General features: G+C 39.2%; 1 protein-coding gene across 4 annotated transcripts in view; it reads right to left on the bottom strand.

Moving 5' to 3' along the window:
- Positions 1 to 15,892, bottom strand: part of dpysl5a (dihydropyrimidinase like 5a) — a 38,209-nt gene that overhangs the window by 12,721 nt on the left and 9,596 nt on the right. For all 4 annotated transcript variants that reach the window (XM_062043155.1, XM_062043153.1, XM_062043152.1 and 1 more), the window contains 4 exons: positions 8,969 to 9,037; positions 5,431 to 5,475; positions 5,281 to 5,356; positions 31 to 187 (listed from right to left, as the gene is read on the bottom strand). In XM_062043155.1, the coding sequence (XP_061899139.1) occupies positions 31 to 187; positions 5,281 to 5,356; positions 5,431 to 5,475; positions 8,969 to 9,037 (347 nt within the window). The remainder of the gene's footprint in view (positions 1 to 30; positions 188 to 5,280; positions 5,357 to 5,430; positions 5,476 to 8,968; positions 9,038 to 15,892) is intronic.

The raw sequence follows: 15,892 nt of genomic DNA, 5'->3' as shown, positions 1-15,892 counted from the left end.
AAGCTCAAATCAACTCGGCGAGGTCCGTACTTCCCCAGCAGGCTGAGGAGGTAGCTGGGCGTGTTGGGGTCGAGGCGCAGGGGAGGCAGGGTGACGTGCGCCGCAGCCTGGGCCCAGTCCTGGTGGTAGTACTGGGCGCCATTCAGCACGGCGTGGGCCGTGGTCGTCTCCCCGTGGACCACCCGACCTGCACTCACCACAGCCCGTTTCAGTCGGGGGCCGTTTGTCAAGCGTCTTTAATGTGTCAGCAGTACGCCGGGACCCGTTTAGGTTGACGACACAAGCGGTCGTCGACGTAAACAAAACTAACCATTTGTACTTTTACTTGTGAGTTTGTTCAGAGAAGGAGAATGGGTGAGAACTTGTAGTGCTCACATTTTACGTCGACTTAAGCGGTTGTCGACATAAGTGGTTGTCAACATGCACATTTTCTTGTGACTGTTCAGAGAAGGAGAATGGGTGATCACTCTTAATGCTCACATTTTACGTCGACATAAGCGGTTGTCGACTTAACCAAAACTAGCTATTTTCGCAATCACTTTTAATGCTCACATTTTACGTCGACATAAGCGGTTGTCGACTTAACCAAAACTAGCTATTTTTGCAATCACTTTTAATGCTCACATTTTACGCCGACGTAAGTGGTTGTCGACTTAACCAAAACCAGCTATTTCTTGTGACTTTGCTCAAAAAGGGTGATCATTTTTAGTGCTCACATTTTACGTCGACTTAAGGGGTTGTCGACATAAGTGGTTGTCGACATAAGTGGTTGTCAACACCCCCTTTTTCTTGTGACTTTGTTCAGAGAAGGAGAATGGGTGATCACTTTTAATGCTCGCATTTTACGTCGACTTAAGGGGTTGTCGACATAAGTGGTTGTCGACATAAGTGGTTGTCAACACCCCCTTTTTCTTGTGACTTTGTTCAGAGAAGGAGAATGGGTGATCACTTTTAATGACCCACTCGACATCCGTTGCTTTCGGTCTCCCCTAGAGGGGGGGGGGTTACCCACATATGCGGTCCTCTCCAAGGTTTCTCATAGTCATTCACCGACGTCCCACTGGGGTGAGTTTTTCCTTGCCCGTATGTGGGCTCTGTACCGAGGATGTCGTTGTGGCTTGTACAGCCCTTTGAGACACTTGTGATTTAGGGCTATATAAATAAACATTGATTGATTGATTGATTGAATGCTCGCATTTTACGTCGACTTAAGGGGTTGTCGACATAAGTGGTTGTCGACATAAGGGGTTGTCAACACGCACATTTTCTTGTGACTTTGTTCAGAGAAGGAGAATGGGTGATCACTTTTAATGCTCACATTTTACGTCGACTTAAGGGGTTGTCGACATAAGTGGTTGTCGACATAAGGGGTTGTCAACACGCACTTTTTCTTGTGACTTTGTTCAGAGAGGAGAATGGGTGATCATTTTTAATGCTCACATTTTACGTCGACATAAGCGGTTGTCGACTTAACCAAAACTAGCTATTTTCGCAATCACTTTTAATGCTCACATTTCACGCCGACATAAGTGGTTGTCGACTTAACCAAAACTAGCTATTTGCGCATTTTCTTGTGACTTTGCTCAAAAGAGAATGGGTGATAATTTTTAGTGCTCACATTTTACGTCGACTTAAGGGGTTGTCGACATAAGTGGTTGTCAACACCCCCTTTTTCTTGTGACTTTGTTCAGAGAAGGAGAATGCGTGATCACTTTTAATGCTCACATTTTACGTCAACTTAAGGGGTTGTCGACATAAGTGGTTGTTGACATAAGGGGTTGTCAACACGCACATTTTCTTGTGACTGTTCAGAGAAGGAGAATGGGTGATCACTCTTAATGCTCACATTTTACGTTGACATAAGCGGTTGTCGACTTAACCAAAACTAGCTATTTTCGCAATCACTTTTAATGCTCACATTTCACGCCGACATAAGTGGTTGTCGACTTAACCAAAACTAGCTATTTTTGCAATCACTTTTAATGCTCACATTTCACGCCGACATAATTGGTTGTCGACTTAACCAAAACTAGCTATTTGCGCATTTTCTTGTGACTTTGCTCAAAAGGGGTGATCATTTTTAGTGCTCACATTTTACGTCGACTTAAGGGGTTGTCGGCATAAGTGGTTGTCAACACCCCCTTTTTCTTGTGACTTTGTTCAGAGAAGGAGAATGTGTGATCACTTTTAATGCTCACATTTTACGTCGACTTAAGGGGTTGTCGACATAAGGGGTTGTCAACACGCACATTTTCTTGTGACTTTGTTCAGAGAAGGAGAATGGGTGATAATTTTTAGTGCTCGCATTTTACATCGACATAAGCGGTTGTCGACTTAACCAAAATTAGCTATTTGCGCATTTTCTTGTGACTTTGCTCAAAGGAGAATGGGTGATCATTTTTAGTGCTCACATTTTGTCGACTCAAGCGGCTGTCAACATAAACAAAATTTGCCAAGTTGAACATTTACTTATGACTTTGTTCAGAGAAGAAGAATGAGTGATCATTTTTGGCTGTCACATTTTGTCGACATAAGCGGTTGTTGACATAAACAAAACTAGCCAGTTGCACATTACTTGTGACTTTGTTCAGAGACTGAAGGGGAATTGGTGATCATTTTTAGTACCAACATTTGACGTCGACATAAGCGGTTGTCGACAAAAGCGGTTGCTGACATAAACAAAACTAACCATTTACACATCTTCCTGTGAGTTTGTTCCGAGGCAGGAGGAGAATGAGAGATAATTTTTGGCTGTCACATTTTGTCGACATACAGTAAGTGGTTGTTGATATAAGTGGTTGTCAACATAAACTAAATAAGTCATTTTGCACATTACTTGTGACTTTGTTCAGACAATGAAGGACAATGGGTGATCATTTTTAGTGCTAACATTTTTAAGTCGACATAAGCGGTTGCCGGCGTAAACAAGCTAACCATATGTACATTTTCCTGTGAGTTTGTTCAGAGGCATAAGGAGAATGAGTGATCATTTTTGGCTATCACATTTTATCAACATAAGTGGTCGTCGACATAAGCTGTTGTCGACGTAAGCTGTTGTCGACGTAAGCGGTTGACGCATAAACGGAACCATATGCACATTTTCCTGTGAGTTTGTTCAGCGGCATAAGGAGAATGAGTGATAATTTTTGGCTGTCACATTTTATCAACATAAGTGGTCGTCGACATAAGCTGTTGTCGACATAAGCGGTTGACGCATAAACGGAACCATATGCACATTTTCCCGCGAGTTTGTTCAGCGGCATAAGGAGAATGAGTGATAATTTTTGGCAGTCACATTTTTGTCAACATAAGTGGTTGTCGACATAAGCGGTTGCCGGCTTAAACGAAACTAACCATATGCACATTTTCCTGTGAGTTTGTTCAGAGGCATAAGGAGAATGAGTGATCATTTTTGGCCGTCACATTTTGTCAACATAAGTGGTCGTCGACATAAGCTGTTGTCGACATAAGCGGTTGACGCATAAACGGAACCATATGCACATTTTCCTGTGAGTTTGTTCAGCGGCATAAGGAGAATGAGTGATACATTTTTGGCAGTCACATATTTGTCAACATAAGTGGTTGTCGACATAAGCGGTTGCCGGCTTAAACGAAACTAACCATATGCACATTTTCCTGTGAGTTTGTTCAGAGGCATAAGGAGAATGAGTGATCATTTTTGGCTGTCACATTTTGTCAACATAAGCGGTTGTCGACATAAACAAAACTAGCCAATTGCACATTACTTGTGACTTTGTTCAGAAACTGAAGGGGAATGGGTGACAATTTTTAGTACCAACATTTGACGTCGACATAAACGGTTGTCAACAAAAGCGGTTGCTGACGTAAACAAAACTCACCATTTACACATCTTTCTGTGAGTTTGTTCCGAGGCAGAAGGACAATGAGTGATCATTTTTGGCTGTCACATTTTGTCGACATAATTGGTTGTCGGCATAAGCGGTTGTCAACATAAGCGGTTGACGGCGTAAACGGGACTAGCCATGTGCACATTTCCCTGTGAGTTTGTTCAGAGGCATAAGGAGAATGAGTGATAATTTTTGGCTGTCACATTTTGTCGACATAAACGGTTGTCTACATAAGTGGTTGACGGCGTAAACGGAACTAGCCACATGCACATTTTCCTGTGTGTTTGTTCAGGGGCATAAGGAGAATGAGTGATAATTTTTGGCTGTCACATTTTGTCGACATAAGTGGTTGTTGATATAAGTGGTTGTCAACATAAACTAAATAAGTCATTTTGCACATTACTTGTGACTTTGTTCAGACAATGAAGGACAATGGGTGATAAATTTGAGTGCTAACATTTTGAAGTCGACATAAGCGGTTGCCGGCGTAAACGGAACTAACCATATGCACATTTTCCTGTGAGTTTGTTCAGAGGCATAAGGAGAGTGAGTGATAATTTTTGGCTGTCGCATTTTGTCAACATAAGTGGTCGTCGACATAAGCGGTTGACGCATAAAAGGAACCATATGCACATTTTCCTGTGAGTTTGTTCAGCGGCATAAGGAGAATGAGTGATCATTTTTGGCTGTCACATTCTGTCGACATAAGCGGTTGTCGACATAAGCGGTTGACGGCGTTAACGGAACAAACCATATCCACATTTTCCTGTGAGTTTGTTCAGAGGCATAAGGAGAATGAGTGATCATTTTTGGCTGTCGCATTTTGTAGACATAAGCGGTTGTCGACATAAAGAAAAAAGTCACCTGCTTATGACTTTGTTGAAGGAGACTGGGTGGTCATTTTTAGTTTTATGCCGACATGAAGCAGCACTTTTTAGTAGCATGAGACTTGTTGAACTGTCGACATAAACGGGGGGCGACATAAGCTGTTGTAGACATATGCAGTTGATGGCGTAAACGGAGCTAACCATATGCACATTTTCCTGTGAGTTTGTTCAGAGGCATAAGGAGAATGAGTGATCAATTTTGGTTGTCACATTTTGTCGACATAAGCGGTTGTCGACATAAGCGGTTGACGGCGTTAACGGAACAAACCATATCCACATTTTCCTGTGAGTTTGTTCAGAGGCATAAGGAGAATGAGTGATCATTTTTGGCTGTCGCATTTTGTCGACATAAGCGGTTGTCGACATAAACAAAAAAGTCATCTGCTTATGACTTTGTTGAAGGAGACTGGGTGGTCATTTTTAGTTTTATGCCGACATGAAGCAGCACTTTTTAGTAGCATGAGACTTGTTGAACTGTCGACATAAACGGGGGGCGACATAAGCGGGTGTGCTAATGAGGTCACCCTGCATCTTGGCGGTGGCCACCACGTCTCCTGCCGCCATGCTGGACACGTTGACCAGGTAGATGGGGCAGCGAGCCTGGCGGGGGAAAGCAGCATCATCAACACCTTTGCAATGATGGAATGGTCTTGCCGCCATCTTGGCGTGCTCACCCTGTTGGCGATGGTGATGGCCCGGTGGGTCGCCTCCGCCTCCAGCTGTGAAGGCAGGGATGAGGTCATGCGCTACAATTAGTCGTGAGTGCCGGCTTATTGCCACAGTGATGTCATCTAGAACTCCCGAATGTGTGAGCTTTTCTACTCATCTGTTCATCTTTCATGATACAGATCGAAACTTATCTGGCAGCAATGAAATCAAGAAAGTGCAAGAATGAGTCAGAGCTTTTCTTCCTGTCACTCACACACACCAGCGATGACCCACTATGAAATTAAAGTGTCTCAAAGCTTTGTCTGGTTGGCTTACAAATTAGACGGAGCTTTTCTTCCTAACTCGACAAAACTACAAGACACTTTTTTCTCTGGGTGGGTCATCACTGGTGAGTGACACAGGATGAAAAGCTCTGACTCATTTGTCACTTAAACAAACCAGAAATGACCCACTCTGAAAAACGTGTCTTAAAGCTTTGTTGGCTAACAAATGAGTCAGAGCTTTTCTTCCTGTCACTCAAACACACCAGTGATGACCCACTATGAAATTAAAGTGTCTCAAAGCTTTGTCTAGTTAACTTAATAAATTAGACGGAGCTTTTCTTCCTAACTCGACAAAACTATAAGACACTTTTTTCTCTGAGTGGTTCATCACTGGTGAGTGAAACAAATTAGTCACAGCTTTTCTTCCTGTCACTCACACATAGACCAGTGACGATCCACTATGAAAATAAAGTGTCTCAAAGCTTTGTCTAGTTAACTTAATAAATTAGACAGAGCTTTTCTTCCTAACTCGACAAAACTACAAGACACTTTTTTTCTCTGAGTCGGTCATCACTGGTGAGTGACACAGGATGAAAAGCTCTGTCTGTTCGCCAACAAAGCTTTAAGACACGTTTTTCAGAGTGGCTCATTTCTGTTTGTGTAAGTGACAGGATGAAAAGCTCTGACTCATTTGTCACTCGACAATACCTTAGGACAATCTTTTTCTCTCCGTGTGGGTCATCAATGGCGAGTGACAGCAAAAAAAACCGAATCAGAGCTTTTCTTCTGTCACTTACGCTCACCAGAGATGACCCACTCTGAAGGAGTCTCTTAAAGCTTTGCCTAGTTGGCTAGCAAACGAGTCAGAGCTTTTCTTCCTGTCACCCACACACACATTAGTGATGATCCACCCTGGGAAAAAAATACCTCAGAGCTTTGCTTACTGTCACTCACACACACACTAGTGATGATCCACCCTGGAAACAAAAAGTCTCTTAAAGCTTTGCCTAGTTGGCTAGCAAACGAGTCAGAGCTTTTCTTCTTGTCACTCACACACACACACTAGTGATGATCCAAACTGGGGAAAAAATATCTCAGAGCTGTTCTTCCTGTCACTCACACACACACTAGTGATGATCCACCCTGGAAACAAAAAGTCTCTTAAAGCTTTGCCTAGTTGGCTAGCAAACGAGTCAGAGCTTTTCTTCCTGTCACTCACACACACATTAGTGATGATCCACCCTGGGGAAAAAAATATCTCAGAGCTTTTCTTCCTGTCACTCACACACACACACACACACACACACACACACACACACACACACACACACACACACACACACACACACTAGTGATGATCCACCCTGGGAAAAAAGTATCTTAAAGCTTTGCCTAGTTGGCTAGCAAACAAGTCAGAGCTTTTCTTCCTGTCACTCACACACACATTAGTGATGATCCACCCTGGGGGAAAAAATATCTCAGAGATTTTCTTCCTGCCACTCACACACACACACTAGTGATGATCCACCGTGGAACCAAAAGGTCTCTTAAAGCGTTGCCTAGTTGGCTAGCAAACGAGTCAGAGATTTTCTTCCTGTCACTCACACATACATTAGTGATGATCCACCCTGGGAAAAAAGTATCTTAAAGCTTTGCCTAGTTGGCTAGCAAACAAGTCAGAGCTTTTCTTCCTGTCACTCACACACACATTAGTGATGATCCACCCTGGGGGAAAAAATATCTCAGAGATTTTCTTCCTGCCACTCACACACACACTAGTGATGATCCACCGTGGAACCAAAAAGTCTCTTAAAGCGTTGCCTAGTTGGCTAGCAAACGAGTTAGAGCTTTTCTTCCTGTCACTCACACACACATTAGTGATGATCCACCCTGGGGAAAAAAATATCTCAGAGCTTTTCTTCCTGTCACTCACACACATACACACACACTAGTGATGATCCACCCTGGGAAAAAAAGTATCTTAAAGCTTTGCCTAGTTGGCTAGCAAACAAGTCAGAGCTTTTCTTCCTGTCACTCACACACACAGTGATGATCCACCCTGGGGGAAAAAATATCTCAGAGATTTTCTTCCTGCCACTCACACACACACTAGTGATGATCCACCGTGGAACCAAAAAGTCCCTTAAAGCGTTGCCTAGTTGGCTAGCAAACAAACGAGTCAGAGATTTTCTTCCTGTCACTCACACACACATTAGTGATGATCCACCCTGGGAAAAAAATATCTCAGAGCTTTGCTTCCTGTCACTCACACACACACACTAGTGATGATCTACCCTGGAAACAAAAAGTCTCTTAAAGCTTTGCCTAGTTGGCTAGCAAACGAGTTAGAGCTTTTCTTCCTGTCACTCACACACACACTAGTGATGATCCACCCTGGAACCAAAAAGTCTCTTAAAGCGTTGCCTAGTTGGCTAACAAACGAGTCAGAGCTTTTCTTCCTGTCACTCACACACACATTATTGATGATCCACCGTGGGGAAAAAATATCTCAGAGCTTTACTTCCTGTCACTCACACACACACACTAGTGATGATCCACCCTGGAAACAAAAAGTCTCTTAAAGCTTTGCCTAGTTGGCTAGCAAACGAGTTAGAGCTTTTCTTCCTGTCACTCACACACACACTAGTGATGATCCACCCTGGAAACAAAAAGTCTCTTAAAGCTTTGCCTGGTTGGCTAGCAAACAAGTCAGAGCTTTTCTTCCTGTCACTCACACACACACATTAGTGATGATCCACTCTGGGGAAAAAATATCTCAGAGCTTTTCTTCCTTTCACTCACACACACACACTGGAAACAAAAAGTCTATTAAAGCTTTGCCTGGTTGGCTAACAAATGAATCAGAGCTTTTCTTCCTGACACACACCAGTGATGAACCTCTCTGAAAAAGGTAACCCAAACTTTGTTAGTTGGCAAATAAATTACACATAGCTTCACTTCCTATTTTTTCCCTGTCCCCGTTCTCAAGAAGACAAACAAATGAGTCAGAGCTTTTCCTCTTGTCACTCACACACACATGCCAATGATGTCCCACTCTGGGGGGAAAAGGTGTCTTAAAGCTTTGTCTAGTTAGAAAGGAAAAGCATTTGTTTGCTAACGAGAAAAAACCTTCAAGTCGCCTCTTTACCGAGAGGGTGGTCATTGACGTGTGTGTGTGTGTGAGTGACAGGAAGAAAAGCTCTGACTTGTTTGGGGAACAGTTCTTCGTTAGCTGCCACTATTTACAGGCCAATACGGGGATGAAAAGAGGTGGTCTCACCTCTTCAGGCCTGCTGATCTCAATGCCCTCGGGGCCACTGATGCCCAACTCCAACGCTTCCTTTGCTCCCTGACACAAAAAGAAGCAGTCGGAAGCGTAATGGATTATTCTTGTTTTTGGAATGTTGCCAGTCATTCACAATCCTTATGTAGGACAAGAACAAAAGTGTTTTCTTTTAACGCATTTTAACTCGGCAAGTACGAGGTGGCTAACAATGCAGCTAATGAGAGTACATTATTACGCCCATAAAGCCCTCTAAAAAACACCAACAATACTCTATTTACATCTCATGACCTGAATAATAACAGAGTATTAGTGATGTTGTTATTGTAAGCGCTAATGTCCAGGAACTACTTTTAAACCTAGCATGTTTAATTTAATGTTAGCATGTAGCTCACATAGCTATGCTAGTGTTGCTAACCTTCTCTTTAATGTTACGTTGTCCTATGTCAGGGATGTCCAAAGTGCGGCCCGCGGGTAATTTTTTCACGGCACATTCTACATTCTAAAAATACGATTAAAAAACATAAAAAGTAGTATAAAAGAGTAAACAGGGGACAATAAAATGTTGCTATGTTGACTCTAATAACACTAAGCTGTCATGCAGGCTGTTTCTTTCTTTAAAACATAATAATGAATCAAAAACAATGTTATTATGAATTATTGACCTATTCAAGGCTCCAATTAGGTCACATTAAATATTCCACTTTGAGATATTTTTTGGGGAAAATGTTGCATATTTTCTGTTTTTGCCGAATAAAAAACTATGGTTTTTTTTTGGTTTTTTTTAAAGAAGGGCCTAAAATGAACAAACAAGGAACATAATAAACAACAATACAAGTTATAATTGACGGATAGATCTGAAGTTGATCTCGAGACTATTGTGTTAACAGTTTCAAAAAAAAAATTACGATTTATTTTTTAACACTGTACTGAGCAGGACCCTTTTGGATCCCCAATCATTTTAGTGGGACTTTTTTTTTTTTAAAAAGTGTCATTGCTCAAAAAATAATAATAAATTAAAATCAATGTTGTCATGAGATATGTTATAAGCTCCAATTATTATATAATCTGAAATGTTCCACTTTAAAATTTTATATTTTGTGTTTTTTCCATAAAAACCTGGGTTTTCTTTGACAAAAAAGGGCATACAACTTAAATCTAAAAATTTTTTTTTTATATTGACAGATATACCTAATGTTGATCTAGATATTTAAACTTGGAATGATAATAATAATACTAAATAATGACATTTTTATTTTATTTTTTAACCTAAACCCTTTGGAATCCCCGGGTATCAAGCCTGAGTGGAAGCCTAAATGTATATTTTTTATACACATATTGTATTGGTTTTTAAAATAAAAAATATCAAAATGGCCCCCGCTTGCTTTGATTTCTCAGTGTGCGGCCCTCAGTGGAAAAAGTTTGGACACCCCTGACTGAAATGAAGCGCACAGTTTGTGTCAAATGTGAATAAAACACACAATAATGCTTCTTGGACACTCTGTCAGAGACATTAGCATTGAAGCTACAGCCGCACAAAATGGCGTGCTCTCATTAGAGATGGGATAAAACGATATCAATATTATCTTGCAATATCAATAAAAAAAACATTTAATCGTTTTTATTTATTTTTCGTAGAAAGAAAGCGTGATCAGTGGGAGTGACACGAGTATCAACTATCACGTTTGGTTGCGCCATCTTGTTGTGTCGCAGTTGATTCTTTGCATGGAGTGAGATGAGAAAGTGAAAATGCAGAAGTTGCGGATAAAAGAGGAAAAGTCACCTCGACAGTAAGGCAGTTTTTGGGGATTTTCCCAAAGGGACCGTAGTCCGACCAATGTGGTATGTAAATGATGCAAGGCGCTCGTAATACCACACCACCTTAGCCACGCTCGCCCTTTAGAGCACAGCTGTAAGTAACTTCCTGGCACTAAACCGGCAGAAAATACAGGTAGTTCTTCTCAGGTTGCTCTACGTTTACATTTTCACACTATTTTGTTACACTTTATTAAGCATTTCTTACATATTCCTTATTTTTGCACTTTCATTTTAAGATTTTACTATTTTGTTTACAATGAGTGTTTTGTCATGTTTGTGTTGACATTTCCTTTCTGCCTTGATAGCTGTGGGGTTATAATCGGAGGAAGGTTGCGCTTGAACTAAAATAAATTTTTCTCCTGATCCGCATTTTTCATAGGTCATAAAAACTAACTAGAAGAAGCAATTCCTTATAGAACTGCATGTGAATGTTCCAATGCTGAAGTTGAAGTGAAATGCTGACAGAATGTAGTATGAATGTAAGAATAGTTTGAATGTTGGAATGGTTTGAATGTTGAAGAGTTTGAATTTCCAGGAAAACTGGAATTTGGTTTGGAACTTGGGAAAGTGTTAGTTTGAATGTCCAGGGTGAGTGGAATGTGTTGAAGGTGAAATGGTTTGAATAGGTTGAAAAATGTGGGAATGGTAGATGTTTGAAAAATGGCCAATTCATTTTCAATGGGAAAAATGTTCCTAAAAAATGGGAATTCTAGGAAATCCGGGAATTTGTTTAGATGTGTTGAAGGAGAGCACACAATTTCTGAACAGACTGAATATTTTGGAGTTGAAACGGTTTAAATCAGATAAAAAAATGTAGGAGTTGTGGAACTTTTAAAAATTTCCCATTCATTTCAATGGGAATTTCATACTTTGGGAATTACCGGAAAAGCAGGAATTTTTTTGAAAATGGTAAAAAACTTGAATGTTCTGAATGAGTTGAAATGGTTGGTGTTGGAATTTTTAAAACGGTCAAATAGGTTTGAAGTTTACATTTTTTTATTGAGAAATGGTATTAAAGAATTCCTGGAATTTTGGGAAAACCGGAAATTTTTCCAGTTCAAAAAACAACCTTGTTTTTTTGTCCTGATTAAGAGGAATGTTTTGACAGTGGAACGCTTGAAGTGGGTTGAAAAATGTGGAAGGAATAGTCGCCAGAAAAAAGGGTGAAAATAGGGTTTGGAAAACTGGGAATTCCTGGAATTTTTTAGAACTTGGAAAATAATGCATTGAATTTCCAGGATGAGTGGAATATGTTGAAGGTGGAATGGTTTGAATCGGTTGAGGAAATGGTGGAAGTTTGAAAAATGGCCAATTCATTTTGAATGGGGAAAATGTCCCTAAAATCTGGGAATTCTAGGAAATCCGGGAATTTTTTTTAGAGATATTGAAGGAGAGCACAACATTTCTGAACAGGCTGAATATTTTTAAGTTGGAACGGTTTAAATTAGATGAAAAATTTATGAGTTGTGGGATTTTGAAAAAGGTCCCATTCATTTCAATGGGAATTTCATACAAATTTGGGAATTCCGGGAAAAGCGGGATTTTTTTTGAAAATGCTAAAAAACGTGAATGTTCTGAATGAGTTGAAATGGTTGGTGTTGGAATTTTTAAAATGGTCAAAACATTTTGAAGTTTACATTTAGAATTTTTAATTGAAAAATGGTATTACGGAATTCCTGGAATTTTGGGAAAACCGGAAATTTTTCCAGTTCAAAAAACAACTTTGTTTTTTTGTCCTGATTAAGAGGAATGTTTTGACAGTGGAACGCTTGAAGTGGGTTGAAAAATGTGGAAGGAGTAGTCGCCAGAAAAAAGGGTGAAAAAAGGGTTCGGAAAACTGGGAATTCCTGGAATTTTTTCGGACTTGGAAAAAAGATGCATTGAATTTCCAGGATGAGTGGAATATGTTGAAGATGAAATGGTTTGAATCGGTTGAAAAAATAGTGGAAATGGTGGAAGTTTGAAAAATGGCCAATTCATTTTGAATGGGGAAAATGTCCCTAAAATCTGGGAATTCTAGGAAATCCGGGAATTTTTTTTAGAGGTATTAAAGGAGAGCACAAAATTCCTGAACAGGCTGAATATTTTTCAGTTGGAACGGTTTAAATTAGATGAAAAATGTAGGAGTTGTGGGATTTTGAAAAATGTCCCATTCATTTCAATGGGAATTTCATACAAATTTGGGAATTCCGGGAAAAGAGGGATTTTTTTTGAAAATGCTAAAAAACTTGAATGTTCTGAATGAGTTGAAATGGTTGGTGTTGGAATTTTTAAAATAGTCAAAACATTTTGAAGTTTACATTTAGAATTTTTAATTGAGAAATGGTATTACGGAATTCCTGGAATTTTGGGAAAACCGGAAATTTTTCCAGTTCAAAAAACAACTTTGTTTTTTTGTCCTGATTAAGAGGAATGTTTTGACAGTGGAACGCTTGAAGTGGGTTGAAAAATGTGGAAGGAGTAGTCGCCAGAAAAAAGGGTGAAAATAGGGTTTGGAAAACTGGGAATTCCTGGAATTTTTTCGGACTTGTAAAAAAGATGCAATGAATTTCCAGGATGAGTGGGATATGTTGAAGGTGGAATGGTTTGAATCGGTTGAAAAAATAGTGGAAATGGTGAAAGTTGGAAAAATGGCCAATTCATTTTAAATGGGGAAAATGTCCCTAAAATCTGGGAATTCTAGGAAATCCGGGAATTTTTTTAGAGATATTGAAGGAGAGCACAACATTTCTGAACAGGCTGAATATTTTTAAGTTGGAACGGTTTAAATTAGATGAAAAATTTAGGAGTTGTGGGATTTTGAAAAATGTCCCATTCATTTCAATGGGAATTTCATACAAATTTGGGAATTCCGGGAAAAGCGGGAATTTTTTGGAAAATGCTAAAAAACTTGAATTTTCTGAATGAGTTGAAATGGTTGGTGTTGGAATTTTTAAAACGGTCGAAAAAGTTTGAAGTTTAAATTTTTTTATTGAGAAATTGTATTACGGAATTCCCGGAATTGTGGGAAAACCGGAAATTGTTCCAGTTCAAAAAACAACTTTGTTTTTTTGTCCTGATTAAGAGGAATGTTTTGACAGTGGAACGCTTGAAGTGGGTTGAAAAATGTGGAAGGAGTAGTCGCCAGAAAAAAGGGTGAAAATAGGGTTTGAAAAACTGGGAATTCCTGGAATTTTTTCGAACTTGGAAAAATGATGCAATGAATTTCCAGGATGAGTGGAATATGTTGAAGGTGGAATGGTTTGAATCGGTTGAAAAAATAGTGGAAATGGTGGAAGTTTGAAAAATGGCCAATTCATTTTGAATGGGGAAAATGTCCCTAAAATCTGGGAATTCTAGGAAATCCGGGAATTATTTTAGAGATATTGAAGGAGAGCACAAAATTCCTGAACAGGCTGAATATTTTCAAGTTGGAACGGTTTAAATTAGATGAAAAATTTAGGAGTTGTGGGATTTTGAAAAATGTCCCATTCATTTCAATGGGAATTTCATACAAATTTGGGAATTTTTTTGAAAATGCTAAAAAACTTGAATGTTCTGAATGAGTTGAAATGGTTGGTGTTGGAATTTTTAAAATGGTGAAAACATTTTGAAGTTTAAATTTAGAATTTTTAATTGAGAAATGGTATTACGGAATTCCTGGAATTTTGGGAAAACCGGAAATTTTTCCAGCTCAAAAAACAACTTTGTTTTTTTGTCCTGATTAAAGTGGGTTGAAAAATGTGGAAGTAGTAGTCGCCAGAAAAAAGGGTGAAAATAGGGTTCGGAAAACTGGGAATTCCTGGAATTTTTTAGAACTTGGAAAATAATGCATTGAATTTCCAGGATGAGTGGAATATGTTGAAGGTGGAATGGTTTGAATCGGTTGAAAAAATAGTGGAAATGGTGGAAGTTTGAAAAATGGCCAATTCATTTTAAATTTGGAAAATGTCCCTAAAATCTGGAAATTCTAGGAAATCCGGGAATTTTTTTAGAGATATTGAAGGAGAGCACAAAATTTCTGAACAGGCTGAATATTTTTAAGTTGGAACGGTTTAAATTAGATGAAAAATTTAGGAGTTGTGGGATTTTGAAAAATGTCCCATTCATTTCAATGGGAATTTCATACAAATTTGGGAATTCCGGGAAAAGCGGGAATTTTTTGGAAAATGCTAAAAAACTTGAATGTTCTGAATGAGTTAAAATGGTTGGTGTTGGAATTTTTAAAACGGTTGAATAAGTTTGAAGTTTACATTTAGAATTTTTAATTGAGAAATGGTATTATGGAATTCCTGGAATTTTGGGAAAACCGGAAATTTTTCCAGTTCAAAAAACAACTTTGTTTTTTTGTCCTGATTAAGAGGAATGTTTTGACAGTGGAACGCTTGAAGTGGGTTGAAAAACGTGGGAGGAGTAGTCGCCAGAAAAAAGGGGGAAAATAGAGTTTGGAAAACTGGGAATTCCTGGAATTTTTTCGAACTTGGAAAAATAATTCATTGAATTTCCAGGATGAGTGGAATATGTTGAAGGTGAAATGGTTTGAATCGGTTGAAAAAATTTGGAAATGGTGGAAGTTTGAAAAATGGCCAATTAATTTTGAATGGGAAAAATGTCCAGGAAAACCGGGAATTCTGGGAATTTGTCAAGGGAAAGCCTGTGATTCCTGAATACGCTGAACGGTTTGAATCGGGTGAAAAATGCGGAAGGTAGAACACAAAAATCTGGAGAAGAAGAATAATAATAAATGGATGAATTTTGGTGTAGAAAAAAAACATATGTGTGAATGTTTTGGAGCATTCACACAATTATTGATATCGGCCGATACAAAATAATAGTATGGGCCGATACTATTAAAATATAATATAAACAACTAATAATAAATAACAGTTTTCAGCCCTACAATAGGGTTTAGTAGAAGTACTAAATTCCAATATCAATGCTGAAATACTTCCAATGCACTATTGTGACATATTTATATTAGGGATGTCCGATAATGGCTTTTTGCCGATATCCGATATTCCGATATTGTCCAACTCTTTAATTACCGATACCGATATCAACCGATACCGATATCAGTCGTGGAATTAACACATTATTATGCCTAATTTGGACAACCAGGTATGG

The sequence above is a fragment of the Entelurus aequoreus genome, linkage group LG03 (genome assembly GCF_033978785.1).
Source record: "Entelurus aequoreus isolate RoL-2023_Sb linkage group LG03, RoL_Eaeq_v1.1, whole genome shotgun sequence".
Taxonomy (NCBI): Eukaryota; Metazoa; Chordata; class Actinopteri; order Syngnathiformes; family Syngnathidae; genus Entelurus; species Entelurus aequoreus.
The sequence above is the reverse complement of the archived record's forward strand: the minus strand, read 5'-3'. Positions and strand labels throughout refer to the sequence as shown.